This window comes from Molothrus aeneus, chromosome 3 (genome assembly GCF_037042795.1).
Source record: "Molothrus aeneus isolate 106 chromosome 3, BPBGC_Maene_1.0, whole genome shotgun sequence".
Taxonomy (NCBI): Eukaryota; Metazoa; Chordata; class Aves; order Passeriformes; family Icteridae; genus Molothrus; species Molothrus aeneus.
In genome coordinates, this window is record NC_089648.1 from 103,652,248 (window position 1) to 103,665,215 (window position 12,968).

The following is a 12,968-nucleotide window of genomic DNA, read 5'->3' on the forward strand; positions in this document are numbered from 1 at the left end:
TTGTCATTTTTTTATTTTTGTTTGTTTGGGGTTTTTTTTGGGGGGTGGGGGGTTTAACATACCTCATGAGGATGCAACAGATTTTTCAGATTTATTAATGGAACACTAATGGTCTTCACAATCCTTTTAGGAAGAAAAAAATATTATATCTTTTTAGAACAAGTAAGTGAATATTGATCATATCGCTGGAGTGACTCCATGGGGGAGTACAAGCACAATAAAATGGAGATCAAAGTATGTATCCTGAATTCCTAATGCACTGAGAGGTGGCTGTGCAATTAATGCTTGTTTGAGTCAAGACAGGTCAGGTGATTTTATAGTCTAGGTGAAATCCCAGTCCTTCTAGCCCTATATTCTAATACAACATGACAGTTCATATTGCTTCGGTGGAACACGTGTCAATAAAAAAAAGGTTTACCATCAGCACAAACTTTAAGTGATTAGAATTTTGTCCTATAACCTGGAGAACATCATGAATGAGTAATCTGTCTGCAACTCATGATTAGTAAGTCACCACCTTTCCTTCTAGGAGCTCAGCAAGGGTGTAGGCATTTGGAATGAGGCACTGGAGGTTAATGTGCAAGAGCAAGTGGGAGGCTTTGAACTCCAGAACTTTTATGCTTCAGCCTGACACAGAGCCACTCTCCATCATCATAGTTCCATCAGTAGTTCCTCTTCAAAGGCACACTAGAACCAGACTGCCCTCTCTACACCTCTGCTTCACATTTCTCCTCTCCATCAGAATCATACTTATCTTCCAGGCATTGCTCACACTCCTTCTATTTCTGGCTTTTCAATGCTTTCTCCCATTCCAGGCACCCCTCTTGGGCACCTCTCAAACCCCTGCAGTATCAGCACCCACGCAGTAATTCATGTTCTGTCTCACTTTTTCTCCTCCAGTCTGCTTCATCACGCTAATTACAGACACTGAGTCTTCTGACTTCTAAACTTCTAGATTGCATGGGATTATTCCTTTCAAGCATTTATTAAAAGTGTATGGAAAATAAGTTTATTTGTTTGTTGCCTTTCTTTTTAATTAAAGCCGAGATTTCAACAGAGTGAAAAACTTCAGAAGCCATTTTCAGAAAAACTTCCTACAAGATATTCATTATTCTTATCTCAGCTCACAGCTGCTTCACAATTCCTTTCCCACTCCTTTCTCTCTCTTTTTTTTCCATCCCCAAGGAACCTGACACAGGGTTTTAGTGGAAATGTAGAGGAAAGAAATTGTCAAGTCCTGCAAAAATGGCCATGAAATGTCACTGGACCACAAAGGAACAATAGGCAATAAGATGGCATAATGGGAACCATGGAAACTTCAAGTTGTATTTTTATTTTAAAAGGGGATTAAATGCAGATCTCCTCTGAGGCTCTCATACTACTCCAGTTGGCCTTGAGCACAATTAATGTGTCAATTATTATCTGAATGTGATGTTCCACAAGACAGGCTGAGCCAGCCTAAAAGCCTACTGCCCCTCAAGGGGCTGTTCTGTCCCATCTTCTCTCTCCATTTACTCCCAGTGCTGACCTCCCAAATGGCACTAGTCCTCCACAGTGGGAAAATTCAGCTCCCTGAACAGCCCAACCACCAGCAGCATCCCAGGGAAACAAAATAAAATAGGAAAGAAAGCAGAAAAAAAAATTACACCTCAGACAAGAATCGGTCTGAGCAAAGAGTTGAGACTGGGACCATGTGGAGCAATGTGGGAGAGATGAAACAGCACAACAAGCCAAACCACAGCTGAATAGCCAAGACCACCCAGAACACCATTGTTTGCTCTGCTGGATTTTTTTTTTTTCCCAGGATCAGCTTCTTACTCTGATTTGTTTTGTTGCAGGAATAAATGGCTGGTAATAGGAGAGTCAAGGGTATACAACCAGAAATAAACACAGAGGCTGAAAAAGACCAAGCCTCAAATATTGTTTTTTCCCTATCCTAAGGCAAGAATCACCTCTTGCCTCATCCCTAGTCCTGGGTGCATGCCTGCTGCAATGACATTGCTTTTTTCACTTCCTACCACCACTGTTCCTGTAAGCATTGAAGCTATGGCTGCATAAACATGAACAAGTTGCAAAATGAAAGACAAAACATTTGCAAAATCATTTTATTTAAATTCTGTCCATTTCAATAGCATCTATCAAATTTCTGCAGCAGCTGGGCTAAGAGAAGTGTGAAAATGTCATTGGTTTTCTAGGCACAGATTTTAAGAAAAAAGTTTCTGGAGGACAAGTGCATAGTACATATTCACAGCACAGCATTGATTTAGATTACTCTCTGGCAGTTGGACATTTATGAAAAAGGTAGGGATGTAAACCACCAAAACCAGTTCACAAGTGTAGGATATTTTTGTACTGTTTGTTATCTCATTAAAATGATTTCTACTGCATTCTATCATTCCTGCATTTAAACAAGGTCGTTTTAAACAGTGAGATGAAATATAGCCAGAGTAGTTAGGATAATCCCCAGGAGAAGAAAACTGAGGGGTAAGGACTGGGGATAGAGCATATCAGGACATCTGGAAACATACTAAAGGTACAAGGAGTTGTTCAAGCAGTCCCAACTCATTTGTCCACACTGCTCTCAAAACTCTCCCTGTTTGACAGGGCACCAATACACATGTAGGAGTAGAAGATTACATGCTTGTGGTAAGGTTTTTGTCAAAACCAGAGGTATCCATGGTTAACCAGGTCCGTGTGCTTGTGCTTTAAATGCCAGCCATTGTTCACTAGGTACAGGATCCCTCTAGTGAGCTTGGACAGAGAACCCAGGCAGCATCAAAGGTTTTTTGTCCCCTGTGCAATAGAAATAACAGTGAACAAAGCAAAACAAAACACCCTTTCCCTAGGTTGTTCACAGTTTAATGAAAACTACAAGTAACAAGTAATTCACTTTTAATCTGTGTGTGTCTCTCTCAACTCAGAATATTCTGTGAATCTATGAAGTGAGGAAAAACAGAATGAGAAAGCCAGGATAACAGCTAGTCAGTCACACAAGCATCTGGACTTAGGGCTCCTAAATAAAACAAAAATCAGCTCTTTCTGTGACAGTTTTATAACATTAATTTCACTTGACAAATCTCAAAACAAATCAGTGGAGGAGGGACTGCCTCATGGGGGATGTTTCTTGTTGGCTACCTCAGGAACCTGTCCAGGTCTCAGTGCTTTTCAGAGCTGCTGGCAAAATTTGAAACAAGAGTCATACAGTTGTAGATTGATGTTGGTGATTTGGTTAGGGGAACTCACTGGAGCACATGGTTTAACACACCTGAACACAGTTAGGAGCAAAGACTACTGGTTCTCTCTTTTGACTCTTCATTTTCTCCCAGCATCACTCCTCTCCTGAACACTGTGCACCACACTGCATGCATGACCAATGGAGCAGGGACTCCTTTGCAGGAGAAAAGCAGACAGGGAATGATGTATTCCTCCTGTGGACAGCATTAGTGAAACCATTAATGAATTGTTGCAGCCAGTTCCACTGCCATGCTCCAGAAACAATGTTTACCACAAAACTTCACGTGAACTCGGAAACTCACATGTAGTGGTAAGAGCTACTCTCAGAGTGGTAGAGATACTCTCAGACCACTTATCTAAGAGAAAATTAAGGGGTGACAACTCAAAATCGCAGCTTATAGAGGTACTTAAGTGTAAAAATGAGGATGTTAGGACATCACTGGTGAGGTTCCAAGGTTAAACCACTTCAACTGATGAACCTTTGGAACAATTTCTTTACTGGTGTAGTGGCTTCTACATCACTGAACTTTTAACATGATGATCAATCTTCTTCTCAAAGCCAAGCTATAGGCCACAGAAATATTATGAAGCAGAACTTATTGTCATGTAAGCAATCACACCAGATACTACTTAATCTTTCTTAGATATGAATAACTATTATTTCCATTATAAATTAACTATATTCTGGACATCATCAAATCCATCAGGAAACTTGGATCTGAAAGCAACGTGCAGATAGAGCAAAGCAGGAAGAATGCAAATGTGTAAAAAATTAATTTAGCCCAGCACACCTCTAGAGCAGAAGAAATGCACAAGCAGCTAAAACAGGGAGAAAAATGGGGGCAAAAAAGTTTCATTTTCATCCCTGCAAACAAAAACAAGACACCTTTCCAGCTGTGTACAAGTTGAAAGAAAAAGGAGAAAGAAGGAAGGAGATGCAATCATAAACACACACGAGACACTTGATTTAGAAAGTTCTGTTTCATTGTAAATTACTTTTCCTTACCCGGGCTCTAGAACATTAAAAAATAGGTATGGCACCTCAGTTATAGGACAGACTGCTCATGAATCATTCTTCTAGCATGGAGCTCTGGTTGCTTAGTAAAATTTTACCTGCAGCTTCTCTTTATTTGGGCAGAGGGAGAAAGTTGAAAAATAGGCACAGATACAAGTATCTTTATGGTGAAGGGGCTTTCACAGCTGAGGCGCTCTGGTCTCAGAGATTCTTCTTCCATTTCACAGTTATAGAAAGAGCAGAAACAGCAGGACTCAACAGTAAAGGTTTGCTATTTTGTTTCCCCTGCTCAGGGAAAAAGGTGTATTACAGAAAAAAGTCTCTGTAGATCTTAAGTGTTTCATATATTTTTACAGAGTTGAGTATCTTAAATACTTAAGGCATTTTATTTATTGTACAGCATTGTGGTTTTTAACTCACTCGACATCCACGCCATTATTCTGTGGAGAACTGAGTCCCAACAGGACTGAAAACACCACCACATAATAAAGCTCCCTCCAAGCTACCAACAGAATAATTTGCATTTCCCTGTCCAACAATTTGAAACTACTTACTCATGAAAATACTCATTCTTTAAAAGCTTTGCTCATTTCAATCTTAAAAGATTCCTGAGATAGTGGGCACTTGATTTTTTGAGACCGCCCTAAGTATTTGGCCAAAAATAGCACGTGTATTATTGATGCAAACAGGAAGCTTGTTGTTGGCAAAGGTTTTATTGTGTCCATCTGAGTAAAAGCTCACTTTCTGTTCTGGTGACAGTCCATCAGCACAGTCAGACAGCGCTGTCTGGGACAGTGCCAGCTGTGCCAGCTGTGGCTGAGCGCTGTTGAACGTCTGTCTCTGGCAGGGTGTCTGTGGCGTGTGGCTGTGGGGGAGCCCCAGCCCTGACGGCGTGCAGCGCGTAGTTCAGGCTCCTGCTCTGCACCCAGCTCCAGGAGCCCGAGAGCGGATTGTACAGCATCCCCTTCACGCTCCTCACTGAAAAGCCATCTGGGAAAGAAAGAAGCCACATAAAGCAACAGATGTTCTTAAATGTTGTAAGTCACTGCAACATCAAGCTCTTTAGAACAGCAAGTCTGAAACATGCTTCTTCCTCTGGGCTGGGGGGGAAGCTGGCCTTTGTCAGACACCCCCACATGCAGTGCCACTGGCATCGCTGCTGACAGCAGGTCCTGCTCCTGGCAGTGGCTCTAACAGCTCTGTGCCAGGCCCTGCACCAGCAGCAGCTACAGGGCTCTGCTAAAACCCCAGCCTCACACTCCCCATCTGGCTGACTGGTAACGTTTTCTGGAGGTGGAGACGTGCTTCAGGTTGACATCACACACCCCAAAATCTGAGCACATCTTTGCAAGGATTCTTCAGATTCCCTTTAGGAATGGAAAAATGTAAGAAAAAGGCAGATGAATGCCATCAAGGACTCAGGGCAAAGAAAGAATGATTTATCATTCTGGCTGAGCAGCACTCAGTTCACTGCATGGATCTGCTGTGTCCCAGCAGGATACAGGATGGAAGGCAGAAAACAAACACCCTTCCAAAACAAATCACTCCCCTGCACCTGCTTCTCCTTTCAAAGGAAGAACTGAAAAAAACCACTAGTATGTGAACTAGTATTAGTCATATTTCTTATGGCATCACTGTGAAGTGCCAGGAAAAGGCCTTGCCAAGAGAATAGCTGCACTCATACTTCAGCTTCTTTGCAGTGAACTAGAGCAAAGTGAAATATTTGGTGAGAGGGTTTTAAAACATCTGTGGTGAAGGAGGGCAATGGGCAGAATTCTTCCCAGCTCATTGCTTTGTCTATTTTAAAAGCAATCAGACCAGGGTAACTTAATTAGATATAATTAAAATCAGTATCACAGAGTTTCTCAAGAACTGACTAATGAATTTGTGGTAGGTTTCATCTTCACATTTTGGAAGAAATCTTTTAGTAACATAATATGAATAGAGAACACAGAGCAGCAAACCAAAAATAAAAATGCCTCCTCCCAAAGGAAAGGCAACAAACAATGCAGTGGCAGCAGTGCAGCCCCAGAGTGCCAACACAGTTAATTCCTCAAACCTGACCTAGAGCTTATGAACCACTTCAGAGCATACATTCTGTCACCAGAACACAATGGAAAACATTGGAGTTTTTTATTTAGGCTATTAAACAGAGGGCAGCTGCAACAGTGATTTTGTTCAAGTAATCACTGCATTCTTAGGATTCAATTTAATTTATTTTATGCAAAATCCAGCAAACAGCAGTGTCTTTAAACCAGGAACCATACTCTTAATATATGACTGTTAACTCAAGCAGGAAAAGCTGTGTATTGTTGCTAGCACTCACCCCACCTAACTTATCCCCTTGCCATTTCTACAGGGACCATTTGGAATTCTCTCTCCATTCCCACCATCTGGCCTGAAACTTACTTGATTCCAGGAGGCGCTCCAGCTCTTCAGGGGGAACAAATTTCTCCCATTCATGTGTTCCTTCTGGTACAATCCCCATTATTTTTTCTGCAACCACAATTCCCAGGACGTAGGACAATTGTGTTTTATTGATTGTCGTAATGAATAAAGAACCTTCAGGCTAATTAAAATATTAAAATGTTCAATTAGAAGAATTTTTTGTGGTTTTAATTGTAAATTTAATCACATTAAGACAAATAATTTGTCTATGTCAAAGTCTACACAATGCAAGACTAAGAAGTAATTTCATCCCAGGACAGATATTTATAACATATTATTACAAGAAAGAATATAATTTTCTAACAGTATGTCTCAGGAATCTTCAAAGAATCAACATAATCAGGTCTTGGGTGGCCTAAAAACTATTCCCTAACCCAAAGAACACCTAGAAAAGTCACTTATAATATTTTCTGCCCAGGAAATGGATAAATAAAAGGTATTAAAGCATATACAATATCTATTGTTAAAAAAAAAACAAACAAAAAAACGAAAAACCAAAAATCCAATGAAGCAAAAAACCAAAATAAAACCACAAAGCACTTTTTAATTGAAACCAAAGTAAAATGTGAAACACTTCCTTAATTTCTGAGACTGGTGAATGCCATGCCATGCTTGTTTTAATAATTACATGGGCAGAGAAACAAAGCCAGAAACAAATTCTAAGTCCTTAAAGGACTGTTTGTTAGAAATAAGGGATAATTTCTTTGTCCCTAGCATAGCAGGCTAAAAGTTAGTAGTGCATTCAATTGAAATAATTAATATTTCTTCTGATGACCAGAAAGATAAAGAGATCAAAGAAAAGCTCCCACTTGTGTGCTGAGCTTACCATCCTTCTTTTGCAAATGACCTAGCATCAAGATGAATAACCCCCTGACTATCTCCAAAGCTTAACTAGGAACCTTTAAAAGTAATCCAGGATCTCATCTGATGTGATGCTAGTGCTGGAATAAAATCCTGTGTCAGAAACATCATCACAGAGCTCCCATGCAGTCTGAGCCACGGCTGTCCATCAACAGTGGCACTGCCACATTTCTCTCACCTGTGTGAAATCAGATGCACCCAGATTCCTTAAGGTCGCGATGCAATGCAAACCTGCAATGCTTAGGTAATGCCTTAACACTTTTCTGAGGCTGAGTTGGAGAAATAAATTTCCCCTAACTGTGGTTACTGAATTTGGGAAGATGCATTTGCATCATGGAGAAGAATGGAAGGCACTTCTAGAACATGCTTCTGACTTAGTGGAGAAATGTGTGCAGATGTGTTTTCACGCTCTTTTTAAAAAGTCACAATAATAAATGAGAATAAATATTCCCAATAATGAAAGCAAAAACTCTCTTACCTTTAACACCTGAGAGCAACACTTGATAAACATTTCAAGGTCAGCCACATGCTCCACTACTTCAGAAGCTACTATTACATCAAAGGTTTCCATAGACTCTTCCACAATCTCCTCCAGTGAACTGGACTTGTACTGTATTCTCTCGGCCAGGACTGGATCAAATGACTTGTGCCGATCTGCTGTTCTAATGTTGTCCTCCACAGGATCAATTCCAGTAACTGAAGCTCCCAGTCTACCTAAAGGCTAAAAAAAAAAAGTGTAATTTATTCTATGCATGAAAACAATTTACTTAAAGGTTTCTGAAACTTTTGCAATGTACATACAAGATGCATCAACACAAGACAAAAACAGTAAATTATGAGCTCTGATCCGGCAGTTTTATTTTGAATGTTTATTAAAGCAAAAACACCTTTAGATTTGGGAAAGGTGGTGTTAATTTTCTTAGAAAATTATATAGTGGACTATATACACATCTAAATTGTCTTTTAGAATAATTTGTTCTCAATTCATTTTGTTACAGCAAATAAAGATTTCTTCCACTACTACTCTCTGATACAGGAAAAACAAAGAGGGAAAATCAACACAGTAATTAAAGGGGAGAAAACAATGCCCTATTTAATTACTGTCATTACTTTCTTCAACATCCACCTGTAATGGTAAATCCTCATATCTTTTTAATGGTTACTTAATATGTGATTATCTCTGGGACTTTCTCACTGCTGAGAACTAAACACTGATGTTTACTAGGATAGCATCAGCCTTGGCTGTCACTCAGGTTTCTCCAGTGTCTTCTTACTCCAAGGTTAGCACCTTAGTCATCACCTCTTCTGAAACTGACACAGGCTGTAGAACATGACCACATGTATGATATTCCAACCTGAAATTCACCAGTTGTTCAGCCTGAGAAGGTGATGCAGCACACCAGTTTTGCCAGCATTGTTGGAGGGACCCCTCTCACGAGACTACAAGATTTTGCTCAAAAGAGGAGAAAAAACAAAGAAAGAAAACATGGGAGAGATTCAGGTCCCTTTGTAACACCTCACTTCAGATGCTGAGGAAGTTCCCATAGTAAGTCAGCCAGATCTGTAACCCTAAATTCACAAACCATCCCTAGTCTATTGAGCCTGTGTGGACAGTGTTCCACCACAAACAGTAACTTCTCAGTCCCAGACTTCTCTGGAAGCCACTGTCACATCAGCCCCTTTACCACAGCAATCTCTACTGACACAGGAGAGGTATGATTTGGGTGCTTGATGTTATTCCAGGCATTTCCCATGAGATCAAATCAAAGGTGAGAATCCCCACCCCCATGTAAAACACTGAAGATAAGCAGTTCAAATAAATGAATGTGTAAGAACAAGGTTTTAACAAAAATCGCTTCTTTGGTAATGAGGATGTCATGATTCCAAGTATTCCTGCCTAGACTTATAAAGTAAAAAAAGAAAAATAAAAGAAGAAGTATTCAAGGACTTTTTCATCATTCTTCCCCTCTCCTTTACTTTACAGTGCTTGAAATCTTATTGTCCTGATTCAGAATCTCAGAATTTTAGAATTTCTCATTACCAACTCCTTCATTCTCTGTAAACCACCACCACTATGCTAACGAAATACTCTATGGTTTTTTTTGTATGAATGCACTGCACTCTACTCAGTAACTAACATATCATAGAAGAAAAAAAGTCCTCCTTGGAGGATTAGAAATTAAGCAGTGTAATTAGTACAACAATTCAAATACCTTGCACGCCTTTTAAGAAGAAAACACAGAGCTCACTGTTTCTTACCTCACTTAGCAGTCCTCCTCCACAGCCCACGTCAAGAATCTTGATTCCAGAAAGTGGATTTCCCAGATTATAATTACTACTCATGCTCAACAGAGTATCTCTGAAAGAAAAGGGATGTGATTAAGGTCAAACCCACAAGGTGCTTCAGTAGATGCTGTGGTTATCTTAAGTACTGGTAATTAGCTTTTTTTACAGTATTTTCTGAGGTCATACAGAAATAGTACATATAAAAAAAAAAAATCTGTCTTCAAAACCATACCTAATAAATGGCACTCTAATATCATTCATAGAATGAAGGGCTGCATATTCTCCTTCTTCATCCCACCACTTATGTGCAAGGAGCTGGAATTTTTTAATTTCCTTTGAATCCACTGATGAGTGTGAAGTGCTGAAAGGTCTCTTCACAGTGAACCTAAATAATGAAAGCTGAACATCATTAAACCAATACTAGTATTTTGTGTCAGCTGAAATATGGGAAAAACAAATACTGCATCAGAAAATGCAAAAAGTTAAGACTCATGTTTCTTTAGACATTCGAGTTCCACTTGTTTGGTAGCATACAGATATCATACATGTATGGGTAATATATCTTCCCAAACAGATGGCTGCATGCTTGTAATTTTTAAGCTGGCAATTAGTAAAACAAGAAGAGGCCACACCAAACATTCAAACGTGTGAGATATAAAAACAACTCCATGTGACACTGTCACAAAGTCACGAAGTCAAATTAAATTGTTACAGAAAAGGGTAGACCTCACCACACAGGGTAATTTTAGCTACAATACTTACATGTTGCTTTTCATTTCAGTCAGAGAGACAGGCAAGGTAATACCAAATTTCAGCTGTCTTTTCCTGTTGGAGTCCTGAAGGATATCTCTCAGACCTGTCTGAAAAGACAGATCAGCATGGTCATCTGCATAAATAAAAGACATCCAAATGGAAAGCATCAGCTTTACAAGAAGTCAGAGACAAAACACCTAGTTGTAAGAGTGCTGCTCTAGCAGAATACTAACCAGGCAAATCTTTGCACATTTGCTCACTATTGTACTTACGGAGTTGGGGATTAAATAAAAGAATGTATGCTAGTTCACCACCGCCATACTCCTCAAATTATGTACAGGAATTTGAACATAATTTCCACATTCAGAGACTGAATGGAAAAGAGCTTTTTATGCAACTGAAATGTTTCAGTTAGTGTGAACTTCCCCAAAATGTTTACCCCGACCGTGAGTTGTGCACACACACACACTCAGCAGTGCTGGGTTTATTATGCATTGGAAAGAGACGTACACAGCCGCACACTCATTTTGCATTGTACGGTAAGGAAACCTAAGCAAACGACGGCGCACAGACAGGCCAGGGACAATATCCTGCAATTGCTGTCCGCTCCTGCTTAGCCCCCGCTGGCACTGCGAACACTCGCTCACATCCAGCTGCTGCCTGGTCACCAACAGCCCCCGAATCACAGCAATGCCTCACTGTACCCACAGTAAACCACCCCCTGAAGACGATTTTAGGCCGCAGTGAGCGATGGAGCGATCTAGACACCTCCGGACTGCAAAGGAGGCGGCAAGGGAACAACACCTTCCCGTCCGGCCGGCGCCGGGCTGGGAGTGCCGTGGGACGCGGCCGGCAGCTGCCAGACACCCGCCCGGGGCCGCTGCCGGCCGGAGGCTTGCGGGGCCCGGCTGTGAGGGAGCCGGCGAAGCGAAGCCCCGTAACGCCGCCCCTGCCGCCGGCCGCGCCGGGGCCCTCCCTCCGTCCCTCCCGCTCTGCCGCGCCCGCCCAGCGCCCGCTCACCGCCCGCAGTCCCCGGCAGCGCGGCCGCCGCCCGCCGGCGCCGCAGGGCGCGGGTGAGCGCCCGGGCCGCCCCGCCGCCCCACATGGCCGCCGCCGCCGCCGCCGCGCTCTCGCCCCGCCCCGGTCCGCGGCCGGCGGTGCCGGCTGCCTCGCCGGGCGGGCGCCGGGAAGGTTCCGCCCGGTGCTGGGGTCGGTGCGAATGCCAGCCCCCGTGGCACTTGTCGCTAGGGCTTCATCTGGAGCAACTCTGCTTTAATGTGTGCCCCGTCATTGCCTTGTCTTGGAACACGAAAAGACCCGCAAGCAGAGGCTCGTTCGGATGACACAGCGACGAGCCCACAGCTCTCAGCCCCGTTCATTACCAAGAAACACACCGGGCTTGCAGGGCACAGCTCAAAGTACAAGAGTCCTCGCTTCGGGGCCGGCTCAGAAGGAAGCGATCCCAGCAGCCGGCACTGCCGCCTGGAGCAGAACCTCTGGGCCCCTGCATGGCTGGGCCTGGGGCAGGCCCCTCACGGGAACCATCCGAGCTGGCCTGGGGCAGACCCCTCACGGGAACCATCCGAGCTGGCCTGGGGCAGCGCCCTCACGGGAACCATCCGAGCTGGCCTGGGGCAGCCCCCTCACGGGAACCATCCGAGCTGGCCTGGGGCAGCGCCCTCACGGGAACCATCCGAGCTGGCCTGGGGCAGACCCCTCACGGGAACCATCCGAGCTGGCGTGCCGCTGCCTCTGTGAGAGGCTGCCGTGTCACGGTTCGCAGATGAAGTCCAGGCTGTGGCCCAGGAACGAGAAGGGTTTCTGCTTTCCCTGCTCCCTCGCAGGCACTGCTGCCCAGGGCCCCGGTCTGAGGTGGTGGCCCTGGCAGTTCAGGGCTGATACACATAAATGGAAAAGAATTAAGCCTTTTTTTTTAAAGATTCGTTTTCTGACACTTTACTGAGCTGCAGGTCCAACAAGAACGCCCAGTGAAAACCAAAGGTGTCTGGAAGGCAGCAGTGCAGAGCAAGGCAAAGGTGAGCCGTGAAGGCCGAGCTGGCAGCGCTCCCGTGCCTCCAGGCGGATGATCCCAGCCAGGTTCCCTGCCTGGCTGTGCAGATGCTGGCATCCGCAGACGGGAGGCACGGCCTGTACAACGCCAAGGGCAGGAGCATCCTCCAGGCTGCAGGAAATTTGGAGTAGTATAACCAGTCTTGGCTTGACTTCCCTTTAGTGCCAGCCTGCTTTATGAACTGACCTTGCTTGGTAATACAACCCTCACTGCTTGAAATCTGCCTGTTTACAGGTCTCCTGTAAATACAGTATAATTCATGGAGTAGTTAAAGTCTGGATTATTTTCTTTTTAAAGCTA

The 12,968-nt window shown here is 43.3% G+C and overlaps 1 protein-coding gene across 6 annotated transcripts; it reads right to left on the reverse strand.

Annotated features, from left to right (window-relative positions):
* Positions 1–2,091: 2,091 nt before the first annotated feature.
* COQ3 (coenzyme Q3, methyltransferase) lies at positions 2,092–11,705 on the reverse strand. Of its 6 annotated transcripts, none has more exons than XR_010783421.1 (8): positions 11,618–11,702; positions 10,607–10,730; positions 10,077–10,229; positions 9,818–9,917; positions 8,037–8,279; positions 6,659–6,818; positions 3,266–5,239; positions 2,092–2,793 (listed from the first exon to the last, which is right to left on the reverse strand). XR_010783421.1 is itself a non-coding variant. In XM_066547518.1 (8 exons), exons 1-7 carry the CDS (start codon positions 11,700–11,702, stop codon positions 5,022–5,024), a joined length of 1,083 nt encoding a protein of 360 aa, XP_066403615.1. In that variant the 3' UTR covers positions 2,092–3,428; positions 4,991–5,021. The 6 variants fall into 6 exon arrangements, 5 of the variants coding, with proteins under 5 accessions (XP_066403615.1, XP_066403616.1, XP_066403614.1 ...); XM_066547518.1 differs by having other exon boundaries at positions 2,092–3,428; positions 4,991–5,239; XM_066547519.1 differs by having other exon boundaries at positions 2,092–5,239; positions 10,607–10,704; positions 11,618–11,705.
* Between the last annotated feature and the right edge of the window lie 1,263 nt (positions 11,706–12,968).